The sequence below is a fragment of the Bubalus bubalis genome, chromosome 9 (genome assembly GCF_019923935.1).
Source record: "Bubalus bubalis isolate 160015118507 breed Murrah chromosome 9, NDDB_SH_1, whole genome shotgun sequence".
Taxonomy (NCBI): Eukaryota; Metazoa; Chordata; class Mammalia; order Artiodactyla; family Bovidae; genus Bubalus; species Bubalus bubalis.
This window is the reverse complement of record NC_059165.1, coordinates 14,170,815-14,190,697: the sequence shown is the minus strand read 5'-3', so window position 1 is coordinate 14,190,697 and position 19,883 is coordinate 14,170,815. Positions and strand designations below refer to the sequence as shown.

The window sequence follows — 19,883 nt, the reverse complement described above, 5'->3', positions numbered from 1 at the left end:
TGTAGCTGTGCCCCTGCCCCCCCAGACTCCCCTCCCATCCAGGCTGCCACGTCACGCCGAGAGTTCCCTGTGCTCTACAGTGCAGCCTTGTTGGCCATCCGTTTTAAATACAGCAGTGTTCGTTACTGTGAGCCACTCACTGAGAGTTTTTCACTCTGCTGGGTACAAGCCAACAGCGTGAAAAAAAAAAGTAAGCAGTGCCAAGGCTGAAAGGAAACCTGGCCGTGCCATGCTGACTGAAGGAGAATGTGCTGCTCTCTCGTGGGTGGGCTCAGGGCAGTTTCAGCCAGTGTGCCGTTTCTGTCTCAGGTGTCCATGTTAGAAATAACTCTCTTGTAAGCTCTGACTTCTCTGCATTGAATGCCTGCACGATGCCAGGCACTGCGTTGGTACTAAAAGGATGAAAATTTAGTTTTGCCCTTCGGATAATTCACAGTGTGCAGCTCATAGACAAGGAGGGGCAGCTGTGGGTAATAGGAGGAAGAGCAGATGTTTATAACTGCTATATGAGGCAAAATAGTTTGGATATGATGTTAGTTTAAAAAAAAAAGAATCAGTATGGCAAAACCAATACAATATTGTAAAGTAATTAGCCTCCAATTAAAATAAATTTGTATTTGAAAAAAATTTTAAAAAAGGAATCAGTAAGTTTTTTTGAACATTGTTGTATGTATAGAAATGACTTGCTACGTCCTCTAGGGGTTAAAAGAACTAGAAGCAAGAATTTCCGGCCTGAGAAATCTCTCATACCTCTGTGTAGTCTCACGTATGCTAATCTTGACAGTGTCCACTTGATATCATGCCATTTTAATTGTACCCGTCCTTACATCATACCTCTTCCCTTTCAGGTTTCTATATATGCTGTCCCAGAAAAGATTGGTCAAGTTCACCATGCCTTGGAAACAACTGTGAAGCTTCTTGACTTTTATCAAAGCTACTTTGAAATTCAATACCCACTAAAGAAATTGGGTAAGAATTCAACAATGCCTCCGATTTCATTAACAATAATAACTTAGATTTAGGTTGCAAATTTTTTCAGAAAGAACTTTTGCCAAAGTTATTTCAAAGGGAAACCAAGAAACTCTGTTAATTGTTTGCTTTAAGAATTGTTTGTATTTGTTAAGATTATTTAGATTCCATAGATACGTCTGAATGTGTAGCTTAAAGCATTTAGAAGTTTATGGGACTGTTTCAAAGGTGCTGTGTAAGTAGGGATTTGCTTAGGGCTTAACCTGGAGTTGGACTAATTCCAATTTCCTAAGAAATTCCTAATTCAAATAATAATAGGAGTAATGAGAGCTCAGGAAAGGAAGAGTACTTCAGTGTCATTCAACAGGGTGCTGATTTTAGCTGGAAGAGCGTTGGCCCTGCCTTCTGTCCTCCTTGTTCTGAAAAGTTCTTCACTGTGAAGGAATTAGATCTCCCTTCTCTTGCTAAGGGACAGAGCAACAGTGACTCTATAGGTGGTTGATCAGATCTTCTCAGCTGACAGGTAGGTAAGGAGCATATGAGCTAGAAAGTTTCCTTTCCCTGCATCTGCTGCTAAGTCGCTTCAGTCGTGTCCGACTCTGTGCGACCCCATCCCTGGGATTCTCCAGGCAAGAACACTGGAGTGGGTTGCCATTTCCTTTTCCTAGGAGTATTTAAAATGAACTTACTGATACAGTGACCTTACTGATAGACCAGTGGGTAAAATACTTGGATTTAACTAGGGAGTGCCTTAGATGGAGGAGAGTTGACCACTTCTTTCCTGTTATATCCAGACTTGGTGGCTATTCCTGACTTTGAAGCAGGAGCAATGGAAAACTGGGGTTTGCTCACCTTCCGAGAAGAGACACTTCTGTATGATGCTAATACTTCTTCAGTGGCAGATAGAAAGCTGGTTACTAAAATCATCGCTCACGAGCTGGCCCATCAGGTATCGGCAACCAAGGCTGTTATATCTCACACCTGTGGTCTGTTTCATGTCCTGGAGTTTTAGAATACATTGAGATGCTAATAATAATTCAGCTTTATATTCTTTCATAATACAATGGTGCTTTTTTTTTTAACACAAACTTAAATTTTTGGATAAAAATGTTGTCTAACAGTTGTTATAGGATTTTACAGTTTATCAAGCATTTTGACTTCCTTTATCTCTCTTACATTTTATAACTTGATGGGGAAGAAAGTTTCCCTGAGTTGCATGCCTCTTCTCCTTGGACTATAGTAGTCAGGACTAGATTTACCGTTTTGTCTCCTGCTAAAAACTGGGTTCTTAATTTGGGAGTGGGAAGGTACTCGGTATGATGTAGAGAAAAGGAAGGAAAATTATATGGGTGCATGACCCTCACTCTTTCTTCCCCAGTACCTGGTCCCTCTCGTGCCCTCGATGCGGTGTTCATCAGGGTGGGTTAGTCGGGGTGTCGCAACGGTGGGAGGAGGTAGGCGAGAGTGGGGTGTGCTCTGGCTGATTGACCTCAGCCACAGTCCACAGCGCGCCCAGCCTCGTGAGGACTTTGTGACAGGCTGGCTTATGAAGCGAGTGCTTATTTACACTTACAGTTACGCGTGTAGACACACTGTTTTTTCGGGGATCTGCTCCAGGTCTGCTATTCCTGGGGCCGGCCATCACCACGGCAGGAGTGTTTCCCTTGTACTTCTTTACGACTTAGAAGTCATCTTCTTCTGAAAGAGGTTTTTAAGATATTAATCTTTGAAAATATGCTTTTGTGATTCTCCATAGTGCTTTGTTTCAGCACCTAATAATCTTACCATTTTGCTGTTGGTTTGAGCCGAGCCCTTGGCTACAGTGACTGAACTGCACACTTTTTATTAACCACGCTTTATTTCAGGGATTTTTGAGATGCATTTTTTTAGGGGTGTCTCATCTTCTTTTTCCTTCTTCTTATTACTTCATGGAAAAAAGCCATTTAAAAGTCTTTCTGATTTTATTTGTATGCATGCCAAATTTCTTAGGGAATGTTGTTTGAATTCTGTTTTGAATCATGTAAATACTCAAAGTGGTGACAGGAGAAACATGCAGTCCAGGCTCTCTGACTATAGGAACATCCCTCATATAGACGTTCATTTTTTGGTTGTCATGATGATTGTAGACATGATGGAAAATAATATTACTAAGTTGACACTAGAAAGTAGAGGAATTTATCGAGGAAATGTTTTAATGAGGTGACTAAAAACAGTTTTTGTCTACCTAGTATACAGCATGTATGTTAAACTGATAAATAAGCCAGTTGTCTTTGTTTGTTTTATTTAAGGTAAAATGTTAAATTTATAATTTTACTTTAAAAGTGAATTTATTCAATGTATGCAGTTTTACTTTTAAAGTAAATTTATATTGCAAATACAATTTATTTCTAAGACTTAAAGTTGAATATAGTTTGTTTGAACTACAATAAGTATACTTTTAAGTAGTTGTAATCTGGTTATAGGTGATAAATCTGACAATTCAATTAATAGAAAATTCTTGAGAATGTGAAGTTGGTTAGTTGTTTGTTCTTTCCCCGCAGTGGTTTGGTAATCTGGTAACAATGCAGTGGTGGAATGATGTATGGCTAAATGAAGGTTTTGCTACATTCATGGAGTATTTCTCTTTGGAAAAAATATTCGGAGAGCTCTCCAGTGTAAGTACGCTGTTTGTTAGGCCTACTGTGAATGCCAGGAAGTAAAATAGTCCAATCATACTGGACATGTATTTTCCATGCATTTGGAGCAATGAAAATATTTTAGAAAAATACAGTAAAACTGACCCATGTTACTGATCTCTATACCTCTTGAGATTTGACAGTGAAATTGTGCTTTTTGTTACTGATGTATTTCAGAAAGCAGAAATTATGTGAAATTACTTTAGACTTTGTCATTAAGATGAACATTTTAAATTGTTTTGCTAAATTCTGTGTTTCATAGATGTGGCCCTTCTGCTTTAAGGAATTTAAATAGAGTTGAAAAACATTTTTTTTTTTTTTTCAAAACAAAACTTTTTATCCTACTTATAGATTAGAAATTAAGACATTTTGTGGCAATGCTATCTATTATCACTGTGATCATTCTTACAACAGTGATACACATGTTGATACAGACAAATAATTTGCTCTTTTTAGGTCCAAACCATATTTTGTGCCCGTTTCAAAGACGTGGAACCCCATTCTTTTACGGAGAGCGTGATAATGTTGTTACTGTGTTCTTAGACTCTCCGGAGATGTTTCTTCTCCTTAGAGAGATTTGGACATACTAGGTCGTATATGGGAGGAGGGCATGGCAACCCACTCCAGAATTCTTGCCTGGAGAATCCCCATGGACAAAGGAGCCTGGTGGGCTGTAGTCCATGGGGTTGCAATGAGTCGGACACAACTGAGCAACTAAGCGCACAGCACACAGCTCAGGTCAGATATGACAGATACTGCCGAATAATTCAGCAGTATTAATAAGCAGTAAATGGAAGAGTATAAGGATCCCTTTCTACTGTGGAATTCTGTGACTTTCTATTAAGCTTCTTGAGTGTATGATGCAAAATTGCTTCAAAAGACGAGTACTCTCAGAGCTTTCAGTTTGAAATTTTTGTGTAGGGCCTATTCAGAGATTTCAAATGGTAAAATGAACTCAGTTTAAGCTAGAATATTAATAAGCAAAGTAATGTAAATCTGGGTATGGTTCTTAATTAAACAAAGAGATATACAGTTTCACCACATGGTGGTGCCCAGAATGTTGAAAAGCTTTTAGTATATATTCTAGAGGAACTCATCTGTTGAACTCTCAGATTTCTTTCTGTTTAAGACTTATATTTTACTTAAGAATAGCCTCAGTCGAGGGAAATGTATATTATCTCAATAGAAAAGCTGGATAATGTATGAGAAATCAACTTAAGGAGCAGTTCCTTTTTTTTTTTTAATTTAAGGTTTTATTTTACAAATATTCACTAGCCATTTTTAAATAATCATTTGAACATCTGGATTTAGCATATGGTCGCTTTAGTAATAAACTCTTAATTTATCCTTGTGCTGTTGTTTAGGAAACACTGATTTTTGTGGAAGTTGTAATTTTATTTTCAAATTTAAGGAATATGCATAAATGTCACACTCTTCCTATATCTTCAACAGATTATTTCTAAAGTTTAGTGAAGCTAGTTGATTTTTTTTTTTTTTTTTTTGCTTATAACAACGTTTTAATAAAATAAAATAAAAAGTTCAAGTGCTTCCAACCCCCCAACATATCCCATTCTGGTGTGGGGGAGGGGAGAGACCCCCCACACCCCAGTAGCACCAGGGATAGCACCATGAGAAAGATGAGGTCGCACCCGGCCTCCCTGAGACCCACGGGGGTGGTGGGGACAAGCCCCTGGCCAACCCCCCTCGCCCCCCACTCAGACAGTCACAGACTGAGAGCAAACTGACCCCTCCCCCACAGGGCAATGTCTAGGGAGGCCACCCAAGCTAGCCCCACCTCCCCCAGGCCTGCGGGGCGGCCCTGCCCCTATGGCTTTGCTCCCTGGGCAAAAGGTGGTGGGCAGAGAACAGCTCCTTCAGGCCTGGGCCCGGGCTGGGGTTGGGGGCGGGGGGGGGGGGTGGGTGGGGGGCAGTGGCCAGGGCTCCCTGCCAGGGTGGGTATATGGGTTAAGGTATAATGACCTTAAACAGTAATTAGTCTAATTCCTATCAATAATTACTAAACTTGCCTCTGTCTTTAATACTGTTCATAGTTTCTTTATTCTGTTTCATTTTTTGTAGTATGAAGATTTCTTAGATGCTCGATTTAAAACCATGAAAAAAGATTCGTTGAATTCATCCCATCCAATATCATCATCATCTGTTGAGTCTTCAGAACAGATTGAAGAAATGTTTGATTCTCTTTCCTATTTTAAGGTATTGCCATGCACAAAAAGTACCTGGAGTGGGTTACAAATTAATTTCATACGTAAGCAAGCTGCCTGATTTAGATTATTTTAAAGATTAAACAATATTATTTTCAATTTTCCCGTTAAATTTTTAAGATGTTTGCTTCTACTTAAATCTGGATCTTAACTTGATCTAGGTTTTTCTTTCTTTCTCTGTCTCTTAAGTTCTCTAACTAGTATTCTGGCTAGTTAACCAGATCTTATAGTAATGTATCTTTTAAAGTTGGATCACTGTCCAGATCTACAGGTAGAATATGTCCAGGGGAGGCTCTAAGCCTTTGGCTGTGTTATTCAGGACTGAAGTGTGTTCCAAAGTCAGAACTGCCAAAACAGGTAAACAAAAGGAGATTTTTTACGAATCAAAGATTCTCTTGTAGAATTAGAAACGTAGACTCCAGGTATGGAAGTAAAGCAAAAACAGAAATTTAAAGACCTGATTAGGATCATCGGAAGTCAGAGAATAGGAGAGGCGGGTATCACATTTGTGTAGGGAAGGAGGGCTGAATTTTATAGCTTACTTGCCTCCTTAGTCTGGTTACCAGATTAAGATCAATCAATTGAATTCCCATCCTGAACAGAGAAGAAGATATACAAAGCATATGAGTTACAGTTCATGTCATCAAGAAACGCAGAATTTAGGTAGAGAGTACTTGTGAAGCAGTAAGAAAGAATGTGTGCTAAGGGAATGGTACAGAGTATTTTTGCCTGGGATCATGGAGAGAAATTTCTTGGAAGAACATGGAAACTAAATAATAGGAAAAACATATAGGTAAAGAGCAATGGGAACAATAGAATAGGGCAAGAGTGGCATGATGAGGTCTGCAAAAAAGAGTCAGTAATACTAATGGGCAGGGAATTTTTGTTTAGGGGGTAAATGTTTGCAGTGGAAGCCACATGTAGGGTAGGGAAAGATGAGAAAGGTAGGTTGGATCTCAGTTGTAGAAGGTCCTGAATGCCATCAGGAATCTGGACTTTTTCTATAATCAGTGGGAAGCTTTAAAAGATTTTTAAATAGAGGAATGGCTTTGAGATTCAAGTGACTAGGAAAATTAACTTGCTTCAGTTTACAAAATAGATTTAAATGGAGAGAGACCTAAAATCAGGAAATTGCTGCTGAAGTTGAAGCATGAAATGGTAAAAGTTTAAAATTAGGAGTGGTAGTGATAGTGGAAGGAAACTGATGGGTGTGAAAAAACCCCTGGGCAGAGGGAAATGTTTAAAGGACTTAGTGATAGGTCAAAGCAGGTGAAGAAGGAGGCAGAAATGTTTTCCAGGTTCAAGCCTGACTGGCAGGGAGAATGGTAGTACTGTTATAAAATGAGGAAATCAGGAGTACAGTTAGCTATATGAATATATTCCAATTAGAGCTACTGCTATGGGTTGTGATTTTTAAAGCCCATACTGGTGCTACCAATAAAGAAAATTTTACAACTTGCAATTCTTTTCTTACACAGAACAGTTATTTCAGGATATCTTGTTATAGAGCTCTTTCTGTCTCTGACCCCCATCCTCCAAACCTAGAATTCAGTGTCTTCTGAGCATGTTGCTTCCATAACATACCTTATGCCTGTCAGTATGGTAAGTACTATTTCAGAATTGGGAATCTGGCAAATGTCCCATCCACAGAATTGAGAAAAATAGTTCACTGGATAATTGTGTATAAGAAGAAGTGTCAGTGTTTGACAGTAAGTCATGTGTTTGGCAGACATACTCTATTTGATCTTCATAATCTTTAAGCCTAATTCTGATGCATGTTGCCTTATGATAATTCAGTCATTTATCAAATTATAGAAGCACCAACCATGTACCTGGTGTTTTCCTAGGTGCCGGGAATAGATCAGGAAAGAAGGCAGACTATGTCGCTTGTACCATGGAGCTTCCATTTCTGGGCTCAGAGATAGGGACATACATAATACAAATGAATGAAAGATACTGTGTTGGTGGTTAGTGTGAATATGAAAATGAAGCACAGTAAGGAAAATGAGAATGACAAGGGAAAGGCTGCTTTGTATACGATGGCTGGGGAAGACCACTGATAAGGTGATATTTGAATACCATCTGGAGGATGTGAGGGAACGAGCCGTGTGGACTTCTAGGGGGAAAATGTCCCAGGCAGAGGGTGTAACCAGTGCACAGGGCTTGTGTGCAGACATCGGTAGCATAGTAGGCCTGAGACTGCTGTCCTTCGAAAGGCATTATTGTGAGGCTTGACCTTGGCTAATTCCTGGCAGATTGGATTTGGGGAGAGTTCTCACCATTCCCTGCTAAGAATGACTCACTGTGCCCACACTGCGAACAGTGTGGTTTATGGTAAATATCTGCTTTCCTTCTGGGAGTCTGGAATTTTGGTCCTTGCTAGGCAGAAGATACTTGCATGACTGGCCCCCAGTAAAAATCATGGGTACTGAGTCCCTGAGGAACTCCCCCGATAGCCAGGATTTCATACGTGTTGTCACAAGTGGTCGCTTGGAGAATTAAGCGCATCCTGCAGAGCACTTTTGGAAGCTTGTACTTGTTCACCCCATGAGACTTTTTCCTTAGCTGATTTAGCTTCACGTCCTTTCACAGTAATATAAATCACAGTGGTGAATATGACTGTGTACTCAGTCCTGGTCCTGTGAGTCCTTCTACCATATCTGGGACTTGTTTTGGGGACCCACACAACTTGAGATGAAGATTGGTTGGCGTGTTTAAGCACCAGCAAGGAGCCAGGGTGTCTGGAGAGGAATAAATGCAAGGGAAAATAGTAGAGGAAGTGAGAAGGATTATAAGGGGCCAGATCATTGTAGATCATCTTATTAGATTTGATAAGGACCTTGATTTTATGCTCAGTGGAATGAAAGCCATCTGAAGAGAGGAGTACCATCGTATGGTTTATTCATTTTTGGAATAAGTCAGCCTTCAACATCACGTGCAATCAAGGTGACTAGTTAGGAGGTTGTTGTAATAGACCAGTAGCAAGGAAATGGTGACACGGATAAAGGTGATAGTAGTGAGCGTGATAAGCCATGTTTGGTTTTGAAATGTACTGTGAAGTTTAGTCCAGTAGAATTTGCTAATGGATTAGATGTCGAGTTAAGAGAGTAGTCGAGGATGACTTCAAAATTTTTGCCTGAACAGCTGGAAAAATGGAGTTTTTATTTGTTGAAATGAGATTATTGGAAGAGTATATTTAGGACAAGAAGGAAAAAAAGGTCAATTTTTGAGTAAGTTTAAGGCGCATAAGTGGAAATAGGCATGTAATTGGATATGAGCCTGGAATTGAAGCAAAGTCTGGTTAGATATATAAATTTGGGGGTCATGTAAAACCCCTGTGGTTGAGAAGATCAACAAGAAAGTGACTTTAGAGAAGAAAACACGTCTGAAGATTAAATGCCAGGGACACTAAAAGTTAGTCCTTGAGAAGATAAGGAGGATGCAGCAAAAGAGAGAGAGAGGGATGCCCAGTGCACAGGGGGGGAATCAGGAGTGACGTGCCAAAGCCAAGGGCAGGATGACTTTCACGGAGGAGTGAGTGATCGGTCATATCAAATGCTGCTCGTGGGTGAGCCTGAGAATTGACATTGGTTTGACACCGTAAGGCTCACCAGTGGCCTTCATAAAACCACTTCCAGTGGAGTGATGATGGGTGGAAGATGGCTCAAGAGGAAATGGAAACAGAGCAAATGAACATGGCAAATGCAGACAGCTCTTTTGAAGAACTGACTTCCTGAAGGAGGGATGAGTAATACGGTGATAACTGGAGGAGGCGTGAGGTTAAGGAAAGGAAGCACGTCTTCTGTTTAAAATGAGAACTGCTGGGTGTTTTGTTTTTTTTTTTCCCAAATGGAGTGTTGCAGTGTTACAGTAGAGAGGAAACATTAGTGATGCAGAAGAGAGGGGGGACTATTGGGCACAAGAATGACTATTTAAATTTATACAAGTACCACTGAAGTGTGATACAAAAATAAGAGAGTAATAAGTATTAAGTTCAGTTATATGTATCTTGTAATCTTGATGACTTAACATTGCTACATTTTTTATCAGAAATTCAGTCATTCGGAATTTTTTTGCATTTGAGTGCCTTCTATGTAGTAGGCATTTTAGTCATAGGAGTTGAGCTCCTAGCTTCAGTTTTTCCATAATTAGCTTACAGTCTAGAAGAGGAAATAAATACATCTCTATAGCAGATGCAGGAAGTGTGATATAAATTGCTTTTGAATGTGGAGGAGGTGGTTGCTGTTTTAAAACTGGGGATGGTGACATGCATCATAATATAGCGTGGCCTTAATAGTTCCATGTGTGACTATGAATTATTACTGTGTGCTTACTACCTATATACACATTCATATGTTCCGAACATATTTGAAGTGACTCTGCAAGAAGAAGAGAGATCTTGGATACTTCAGAAATTTGACACCTTAAAACTGGAAATTAATGTACTGTCTAGCAAAGAGACTTTTGAGAGTTCAGCAATGTGCCCATGAAGTCAGCTGGGACTTCAAGCACAGGGGGTAGGGGTGGGGATGCCACAGAAAATTCAGCAATTTTTAAAGTTAAAAATATATGTATAAACACTTAACTTTTTAACATTAACACTGAAACATCAAGGAATCGATAGACTACACAAAATGGCACATAGAAGAATTAGTGCACATAGGTATTTTTATTTTTCAACTTCTTTAAAATAATTTTTAAAGAATTAGTTCTTTCTAAAATTCTTTAAAATAATTTTTAAGACAATTTGGCCATAGTCCACAACTGGTTACATGAAACAAAATAACAGCGAATTATAACTGGGTTATTAAAGTGTTTGCTTAGAATGATTGTATTTTTAATTTTAGGTTCTTATTTCTATAATCTTATTGTATTCTATTATTTTTGTCCATTTTTCACTTTTCTTTTTTTTCTTTTTTGGAATAGGGAGCTTCCCTACTGTTGATGCTGAAAACTTACCTTAGTGAAGATATATTTCAACATGCCATTATTCTTTACCTGCATAATCATAGCTATACATCCATTCACAGTGATGACCTGTGGGATAGTTTTAACGAGGTAAGTGACCTGGATATTTTATTTAGCTCTTGAAGTAAGAAGAGAGGGGTTCTTGTATTTAATATTTTTGTCAGGTATGTAAATAAGCTATGGTACCAAGGACAGTTTTTAAGAGAAAGAGGAATGGAACTTAGTGTATAAATGTTTATGAGTAAAAGCACAGAATTAAAAGTCATGAAATGGAAGTACTAGGCTTAATTGCCAAAAAGAAAAAATTGCATGAGGCCTTATATAAGCATGTTTAGTCTATATCTTAATCTCTGTTCCTACCTTGTAGGACAGTTCTCTTTCCTAATGTTTTTGCTGTTTTTCTGCCTTCCATTCGTGAATTTTTTGCTCTATACTTTGCCCTGTGACTCCTCCTGTCTTTGGTGGCCATACGCCACTAACGTGTTACAGATGACGTGTCCCAGTCTGGCGACCATCGCTGAGTTCTGCCCTCGGATCATTTTGCTGCTTGGATTTGGTTGTGCCTATGGATTCTAACAAGTAGTGTCATTAGTTAGAAGCTATGCTTTGTAACAGTGCCTGAACTCAGCTTGCATCACACGCACACATGCTGACTGCGTAGCCTTTATAAGCCTTTGAATTTGTTACCCTCATCGAGATCAATGGTTTTTCATGTTTTGGAAGATCACAGACATATCTGAACATTTGATGAAAGTTATAGACATATTCGCCCCAAAATCCACAAAGATGCAAGATGTCACACACAGTTTCAAAGTTTTCTGGATTCTGGGTGAAGAACCCCTGCTCTGAAGCTTTTCCATATGCTCTCTGCTTCCTCGCTTTATCTGAAATTTGGAACCTTCTAGTTGTTAACCCTTTTCCCAGAAGATATATCTTCCCTACTGTCTCAGTTCTCTTTGAGAAGAAGGATCAGTCCTTATCACCTAAGAGTTGCTTCTAAATGATCATTTTTCTTCTTATCATGTAGTAGTATTTCAACTGAAAGCCACATTATTTACTCTGTACTCAATGTATTATCTCCTGCCAGTTAGAATATATTTCTGCCTTCCTCACTGACTTCAGCTTTTGCATCATGGTGCTTTCCTGTCCTGACCTAGCCCCTAATATTATCCTCACATGTTTCAGCATCAGCATCAAATTATGCACTGGCCTCTTCATTTCAATTCTGTTTCAAAGACCCAGAAGTGCCTTGCTTTGGGGCAGTTTTGTTTTCTTCCCAACCCCTTGTCCAGAAAGAAATAGATCAGAGCCATTGAACATGTAAGGTTAGTATCACAGTGCATTTAGAAAGATTTGCTCCATCCTTTCTGGCTTTAAATAAGTAGGTGTATGTCAACTGAGGTAAGGCCAGTCATAGTGGCATGATATTACCAAATGATTGTACCATTTTAAGTGCTTGATGATTTGAGTTGCTTGCAATTCAAATCCATATGTAATCTAGAAAAATAATTTGAATCATAAATGTAACTCACCTGCTTCAAAAATTGCTTCTTAATCATTGATACCAGATGTCCTAGGGACAGTAAGCTTTAGAGGGCCTGTGAACCTCTGACACTGGATTCTAGATTTATAGATCAATTCATGTATTTTGTGGAGAAAGGACTATGTGCTTGGAAAAACGTGCACCACTGTTTTCTGGAGAGACCTAAACTCTGGGCAGCCGACCTGTTTATATTTCACTCCTCTGCAGCAGCTGCTGCTCCCATTCTAGGGCCCTCCCACAGGATGAACTCTTAAAAAGATAAGCTTTACCATTTGTAATGGGCTTCCCTGGTGGCTCAGATGGTAAAGAATCGGCCTGCAATGCAGGAGACCTGGGTTTGATCCTTGAGTTGGGAAGATTCCCCTGGAGAAGGGAACAGCTACCCACTCCAGTATTCTGGCCTGGAGAATTCCATGGACTGTACAGTCAGTCCATGGGGTCGCAAAGAGTCGGACACAACTGAGTGACTTTCACTTTCACACCATTTTGTAAAAGCAGAGGGTCTTGTGAATAAAGAGAACTCTGGATCTAGCTGACAAACAGGAATAAAAGTAGTGTTTCTAATTTCTCGCCTATGTATCCTTAGGCAAACCTTCTAAACAGTAGTATTGTGACCTGAAAGAGTGCTTATCCCTTCTTAGGGATTTTAATGTACCTATAGTTGGTTTATAGCATCTGTGCTGCCTTTTTCAACATATGCTGCCTCTCTCACTGTCTTTAGTTTTCACTTATTTCTAGTCCAGGTTACTTTCTTTTTAGCAATTGCTCATTTACCTAGAGTAGAAATGTAAATTCAACTCAGCATGGGTGCATTGTGGTAGAGAAAGAGGGAAAGATACTATAAACTTTTTAGACTCTTTATCTCTGAGAAAAATAATCTATTCTTCTTTCCGTAGTTCACAAACAAAACACTAGATGTAAAGAAAATGATGAGAACCTGGACCCTGCAGAAAGGATTTCCTTTAGTGACTGTTCAGAGAAAAGGAAAGCAAATTCTGGTACAACAGGAAAGATTCTCTTTGAACGTTAAGCCTGAAATTCAGCCTTCAGATGCAAGGTGAGAACCCACTGTCTCTCCTGCTATCTCTTTAGTGCCAAAAAAGGGCAGTGCCAAAGAACGTGCAGACTGCTGTACAGCTGCATTCACTTCACATGCTAGTAAGGTGGTGCTCCAGATCCTTCAAGCTAGGCTTCAGCAGTACACGAACCGAGAATTTCCAAATGTACGAGCTGCGTTTAGAAAACGCGGAAGATCCAGAGATCAAATTGCCAATATTCGTTGGATCATAGAGAAGAAAAGGAAATTCCAGAAAAACATCTACTTCTGCTTCATTGACTACATGAAAGCCTTTGACTGTGTGAATCACAACAAACTGAAAATTCTTAAGAGATGAGAATACCAGACCACCTTTCCTGTCTCCTGAGAAACTTGTATGCAGGTCAAGAAGCAACAGTTAGAACCTTAGATGGAAAAACCGACTGGTTCAAAATTGGGAAAGGAGTACAACAATGCTGTATATTGTCACCTTGTTTATTTAATTTATATGCAGAATACGTTGCCTGAAATGCCAGGCTAAATGAATCCCAAGCTGGAATCAAAATTAGTGGTGGAAATATCAACAACTTTATATATGCAGATGACACCATTCTAATGGCAGAAAGTGGAGAGGAACTAAAGAGCCTCTTGATGGGGGTGAAGGAGGAAAGTGAAAAAGCTGGCTTAAAATTCAACATTCAAAAAATTAAGATCATGGCATCTGCTCCCATCACTTCATGGCAAATAGATGGGGAAAACGTGGAAGCAATGACAGATTTTATTTTCTTGGCCTCCATAATCACTGTGGATGGTGACTGCAGCCATGAAATTAGAAAAAAAAAAAACAAAAAAAACTTGCTCCTTGGAGGGAATGCTATGACAATGCTAGACAGCATATTAAAAAGCAAAGACATTTACTGTGCTGACCAAGGTCCATATAGTCAAAGCTTTAGTTTTTCCAGTAGTCATGTACAGATGTGAGAGTTGGACCATAAAGAAGGCTGAGCACCAAAAAAGTCGATGCTTTTGAACTGTGGTGTTGGAAAAGACTCTTGAGAGTCCCTTGGACTGCAAGGAGATCAAACCAGTCCATCCTAAAGGAAATCAGTCCTGAATATTCATTGGAAGGACTAATACTGAAGCTGAAGCTCCATTACTTTGGCCATCTAATGCAAAGAGCCAACTCAATGGAAAAGACCCTGATGCCGGGAAAGATTGAAAGCAGAAGGAGAAGGGGGCAACAGAGGATGAGATAGTTAGAGAGCATCACTACCTCAATGGGCATGAGCAAACTCCAGGAGACAGTGAAGGACAGGGAAGCCTGGTGTGCTGCCGTCCACGGGGTCACAGAGTCAGACACAACCTAGTGACTGAACAGCAACAACAGATCTCTTTTGCACCCTCCAGGTTAGAGTGTTTTTAAATGTTTTGTAATCATAAGTTCTTAGAAAACCTAACAAGGTTATACCTTTCTCGAAATAACTCGAAAAATCTCACCTTCCTGGCAAAAAAGAAACCACTCAACAAAGTATGTGTAACTGACTGAACTATTGGAAAGAGTTAATAATCTTCCAGTGTTTTCTTTTTATTACAGCTCTCTGTGGCATATTCCACTATCCTACATCACTGATGGAAAAAATTACTCCAAGCATGGATCAGTATCTTTACTGGACAAGAAATCAGGTTTGACTCTTTTAACACTTTTCTGATAAATTAGAAACAGCATATTTTCTGAAAATCTTAACCAGGCAGCGGAGAGGAGATGACACTTTCCAGTATGCACAGCTCTATGAGCTGGTTCTATGAGACACCTACAGAAAGTGTGGCTAAAGTGAGATTGATTCAGTATACAATATCATACATAAAACTGGTCTTTCTTAATCACGCGAAATAAGGTCTGAAAAACTGCGCTGCATATGCTAGCAGTTGCTGTAGAAAATAGCAAATGCTGTGTTTTTGTATTCACGATAACCATTTTATGTTACAGAGTAACAAGTAGAAGATGAGTTTCCAAAGGATACTCTGCTGTCCACTCTCTGTGGGTTGGGCTGGGCCCACTACTTTTTTATAAGCACCCTAGATGATTCTTAGGCATGGCAAAGGTTGATTCATGATGCAGAGTTGTAGTAAATAGTTACTACAAGATGTCCTGTAGACATAGAATACATTTTTTGATAATGAGAAAATAGAAACTATGATTGTGGAGGGTGATAATAAAATGTACAGATTGTATATGCAGACTCACAAGGGGTCTATAAAAAGAAACTGAAATGTAGTTTCTGACCATCTGTTAAATACCACCCAGTGCCACGCCATGTAGCATCTTACTTTACATCCTGAAAACATGAGGCTCTTGCATTCTGCAGGACTCGTTAGTGATACTTGAGATTCATGGAGCGGGAAAATTTCTTGTTTGAATTTGGGTCTGGTGTTCAGCCCTCTATCGTTGAGAGGGAAGTATAGCTTAGTGACAATATGACTTTGGAGCCAGATTGCTTGGTTCAATCATACGATTTTAGGTGAGCTATATGACCTTTCTGAGTCTCTTTCCCTAAGCTATAGAATGGAGAGAGTAATTGTACTAAAGTTATAGTGTTATGATTTAGTTCATTTAGTTCATGTTAGGATTTAGTTCATTTATATGAAGCACCTAGAATAATGCCTGGCACTTGTTATGTGCTATAGAGTGTTAGTTATCATTATTTATGTTACTAATGAAAAAAATAATTTTAAAGCATAACATATCCACATTACATAAAATCCAGAAGATGGAAAACAAATTTTATTACTCTCTTGTAACTACTCTGATGACTATTTTTTTCTAGTAATTTTTTTAAAATAGTTTTTTACTTGGGTTGATGCTGTGTACATGTGATTTTTGTATTAATATTTTAACTTTCACTAATTGACTTATTCCTTAATTACTGCTGGACACTTGATTTACCACTTGTATCTATTTTAAAAATGCCTCAATAAAATCTGAGTTTTTAAATGCTTTCCCATTGTATGAACTTTTTCATAAGAATGCTTCTCAAAAATGATGACTGTGTTACCTTTTGTGGTTTAATGCATATTCCCAGTTGCCCTTCTTTTGTGTGGTAATAACTTATAAGGCCAGTTGAACTATATGGGCATACCAGTTGCATTTCGGTCTAACTGGAGTGTTACAGTAATTATTTAAAACATTAAGTACAACTGATGATGTCATCATATCTTTGATTAACTCAGCATAGCTGGAGGTGCAAGAAATTGCTGCTTTCTCTGATTAAAAACAAAACCTCATACTTTCAGTGGGCCTTGCAAGCAGTCTCTGACCTAAGAGAGAACAAATAATCCCATCTTGTATTTTTGAAAGGGACCAATACAGAAATTTTGCAAACCTCTCAATAGTATATAAGTCTTTGGTGGTATCAGAAATAACCAGACAATAAGAAATCTGCTTTTATTAGCCTTTTACTCTTTTGGCTCAGTTGGTAAGTCAACTTTTTAAACTCTTTCTGAGAGTCAGACCCCAAAGTCATGCCCATGTTTTCCTGCTGTAACCTTTTCTTTCTAAGCACTCGCTTCTTCCACTGCACAAAAATTGTATCAGCAGCTCAAGCATGCTGTGCTGCCTCTTGTCTCTGGGCTTTTGCACATGCTGTTTTCTGTCCTGGAAGAAACACTCTTGCCTCTTGACTCCCTAGTTTAATTCCTATTCACTCTTCAGATCTCAGCTCATCCACTGCTTGTTCTAAGGGGCACTCCCTCATCCCAAGACAGGTTAGATGCCTCCCTTATGTGTTTTAATGATATTTTCTACTTTTAATATCCTCTGGTTGTTTAGTCCCTAAGTCATGTCTGACTCTTTCTCGACCCCAGGGACTATAGCCCGCCAGGCTCTTCTGTCTGTGGGATTTCCGAGGCAAGAATCCTGGAATGGGTTGCCATTTCCTTCTTCAGGGGATCTTCCTGACTCAGGGATGGAACTCTAGTCCCCACATTGGTAGGCAGATTCTTTACAACTGAGCCGCTTACTTGTATCTGTCCCCACAGGAGATGTACCCCCCACCGAAAGTGGGTATCTTAGTTCCACGAGTCACTTTTGCAGTGCTGGCACCCTGTAGGCACATAAAAACTTATTGAATAAATACATTTTAGTTTATAATGGAGTGACTCAAATGTCACTGTAAAAAGTTCTAGGAGCGGAGCGTTCAGAGCTTGGTGAAATGGCAACTTCTCCTTCTCTTCGTTTGAAAATATTCTTCGTAAAGGAGAACCTGTGACATGCACTATCATGTGGCCGGTTTAAGCTAGAGGTGGAACCGAGGCAATGTATGACGAAAGCAGTGTCGGCCACTTCCTCTTCTCAGCCGTGCTGCTTGCCTTTCCTGGCAGTTCAGGTTTTGAAAATCCACACTGCACACGTCTGTCCTTAGAAATGGTGTTTGACCCTGAGAACAGTTGAGTCTTCTTGGTTCCTGATGGTCCTGTGAAGAGCCAATTTTGGTTTCACTGAATTTTAGTCTTCTCTTTTCTCAAAAGAAATGGAGCACAGACGGTGACACGGAGGCTTATTTTATGCCCTTATGACATCGGTACAATGTGTTAACTTGGTGGTCTGTTAAATCCGTAGTCTATTTCCGTGAGTTCTAATGCCAGGGTTTCTGGGTTAGTCCCTTAGTTCAGTAAGATGTAGAAGTTATATGTGGTCAATATTTTGGTCACTTTTTTCCCACATCCACGGATTTTGAATGGTTAATAGTTTTTGTGCATAAGAAGGGCTGAAATGGGACTGTTTTTCTAAATCACCTGTTGATGAAATTCCACCAAAGTGTCTCCTTGTTCCATCTCTTCCTTCCTCTCCCCCACCCTGACCTCTCTTTCTCTCCCATTTTATTTTCAAACCTAACCTCTTTCACTAGAGGACATTTTTATATTAAATCTACCTTGGAGCATTCATGTTTCTAGAAGGACATCACTGTGCCATAAACATTTTTCTGAAACGAAAGGACATGGCACTGAAATGAAAGGCAGTTGAAAAAAGGGAGGAAGGGCATGTAGATAGGATAGGATATTTATCACGTGCCTTTACCCCTGATGAAACAAAGGGGAAGAAAGGGGTATGGGAGAAAAAGGAGTGCTTCTGAACAGGAGGGGATGTAGTTCAACTGTGTGTATCGTGCTAGCTCTCTGGAGCAAGCCATACAGGGAATTTTGCAGCTTTGTAGTAAAAACATGTTTTTTTTTGTTTCTGTGCTTTAATGTTTCTTTATAAAACAGTAGTTGAGTTTCATAACTCATTGACAAGTGTTTTTTTTTTTTTTAATCACTATTAGATTACTTAATCTGGGCTTCTGCCATTTAACATCGGAGTTACTCTTTTTTTTACTGCTCAATGGACTGTGAAAATTGAACTGTTAATCTGTTAATAATTATAATAAATTAAAAACATATGAGAGTAGCTTCATCCACATTTGAGCTGCAAGATGTAGTTACCTCCCTTGTGTGCAAAGCGGGTTTTTTTTTTTTTTTCTTGATACCTGTGGTTTTAAGGTCCTCTATTGTGAATCATTCAGAACACCTGAAAGAGACTAATATGTTGATTCTTTAAATGATAACTCTCCTCTCTAAGCTGCTGGCTGCACCGCTTCATATTCTGTCATCAAAATGACAGTAATAATTTCAAGTATGCTCCCAGCTGTGTTCCTCCTCTCTGCCATCTGGACTTGGCTAGGTTTACAAGATAGCGAGTTGCTTATCATCCAAGAGACTCTGTATTTCAATATTTTCCTATTTCCATCCAATGGGAAAATTGCCATGCTTATCATTCCTTGCCTCCTGTTTTGGGAAAGGGAGATTTGAAGCTCTTCGGTTCTTTTTCCCAAGGTCCTTTCTTGATAAAAGCCCTGTAGGAAATTGTTTGATGACCTAGAGAGTGTTGATATTTTTGCATTAGCTACTGATAAAGTTAATTTCATTAGTCGTAGCTTTGTTAAAAATATATCCACTTGGAGCAGCTACTCTTACCAATGCAAATGTTCCTTAGAACTGTATTCTGCTTTAGAAAAGGAATAAACCCGATTAATGTGATTAATCTATTCCGTCTGTTGCTATATCAGCAATAAAACAAATTAGTATAAATTTTTTTTAATGAAAAAGACTGATTATCTGATATGTCATGTTAAGACATGATCAGAACATAAATCTTTACATCTTAAAAATCTTTGACAGTCTCAGAATTAGAGTAACTAAGGTATTAAGAAAATCTGATAAATTTAAATAATTCATGCTTTTGAAGTTGATCAATCCTAGATTTCAGGTACTAAAAAGGTTTAAATGTGTTTCCAAAGCCTTTTGTGTGTAAAAACCCTCATATATAATTATTATGATAGTAAAAATTTTAAAACAGCCTAAATATTTCCAAATAGAAGATGGGTTAAACTGTGGTATGTCCCAAAATAAAATATCCTTAACATTTTGAATCCTGC

The 19,883-nt window shown here is 38.9% G+C and overlaps 1 protein-coding gene across 4 annotated transcripts in view; it reads left to right on the top strand.

Moving 5' to 3' along the window:
• LOC102393847 (leucyl and cystinyl aminopeptidase) overlaps positions 1–19,883 on the top strand; it is a 104,185-nt gene that overhangs the window by 60,551 nt on the left and 23,751 nt on the right. For all 4 annotated transcript variants that reach the window (XM_006064453.4, XM_044947285.2, XM_006064452.4 and 1 more), the window contains 7 exons: positions 849–969; positions 1,764–1,918; positions 3,510–3,623; positions 5,724–5,858; positions 10,793–10,924; positions 13,274–13,434; positions 15,008–15,096. In XM_006064453.4, coding sequence (XP_006064515.1) covers positions 849–969; positions 1,764–1,918; positions 3,510–3,623; positions 5,724–5,858; positions 10,793–10,924; positions 13,274–13,434; positions 15,008–15,096 — 907 coding nt within the window. The remainder of the gene's footprint in view (positions 1–848; positions 970–1,763; positions 1,919–3,509; positions 3,624–5,723; positions 5,859–10,792; positions 10,925–13,273; positions 13,435–15,007; positions 15,097–19,883) is intronic.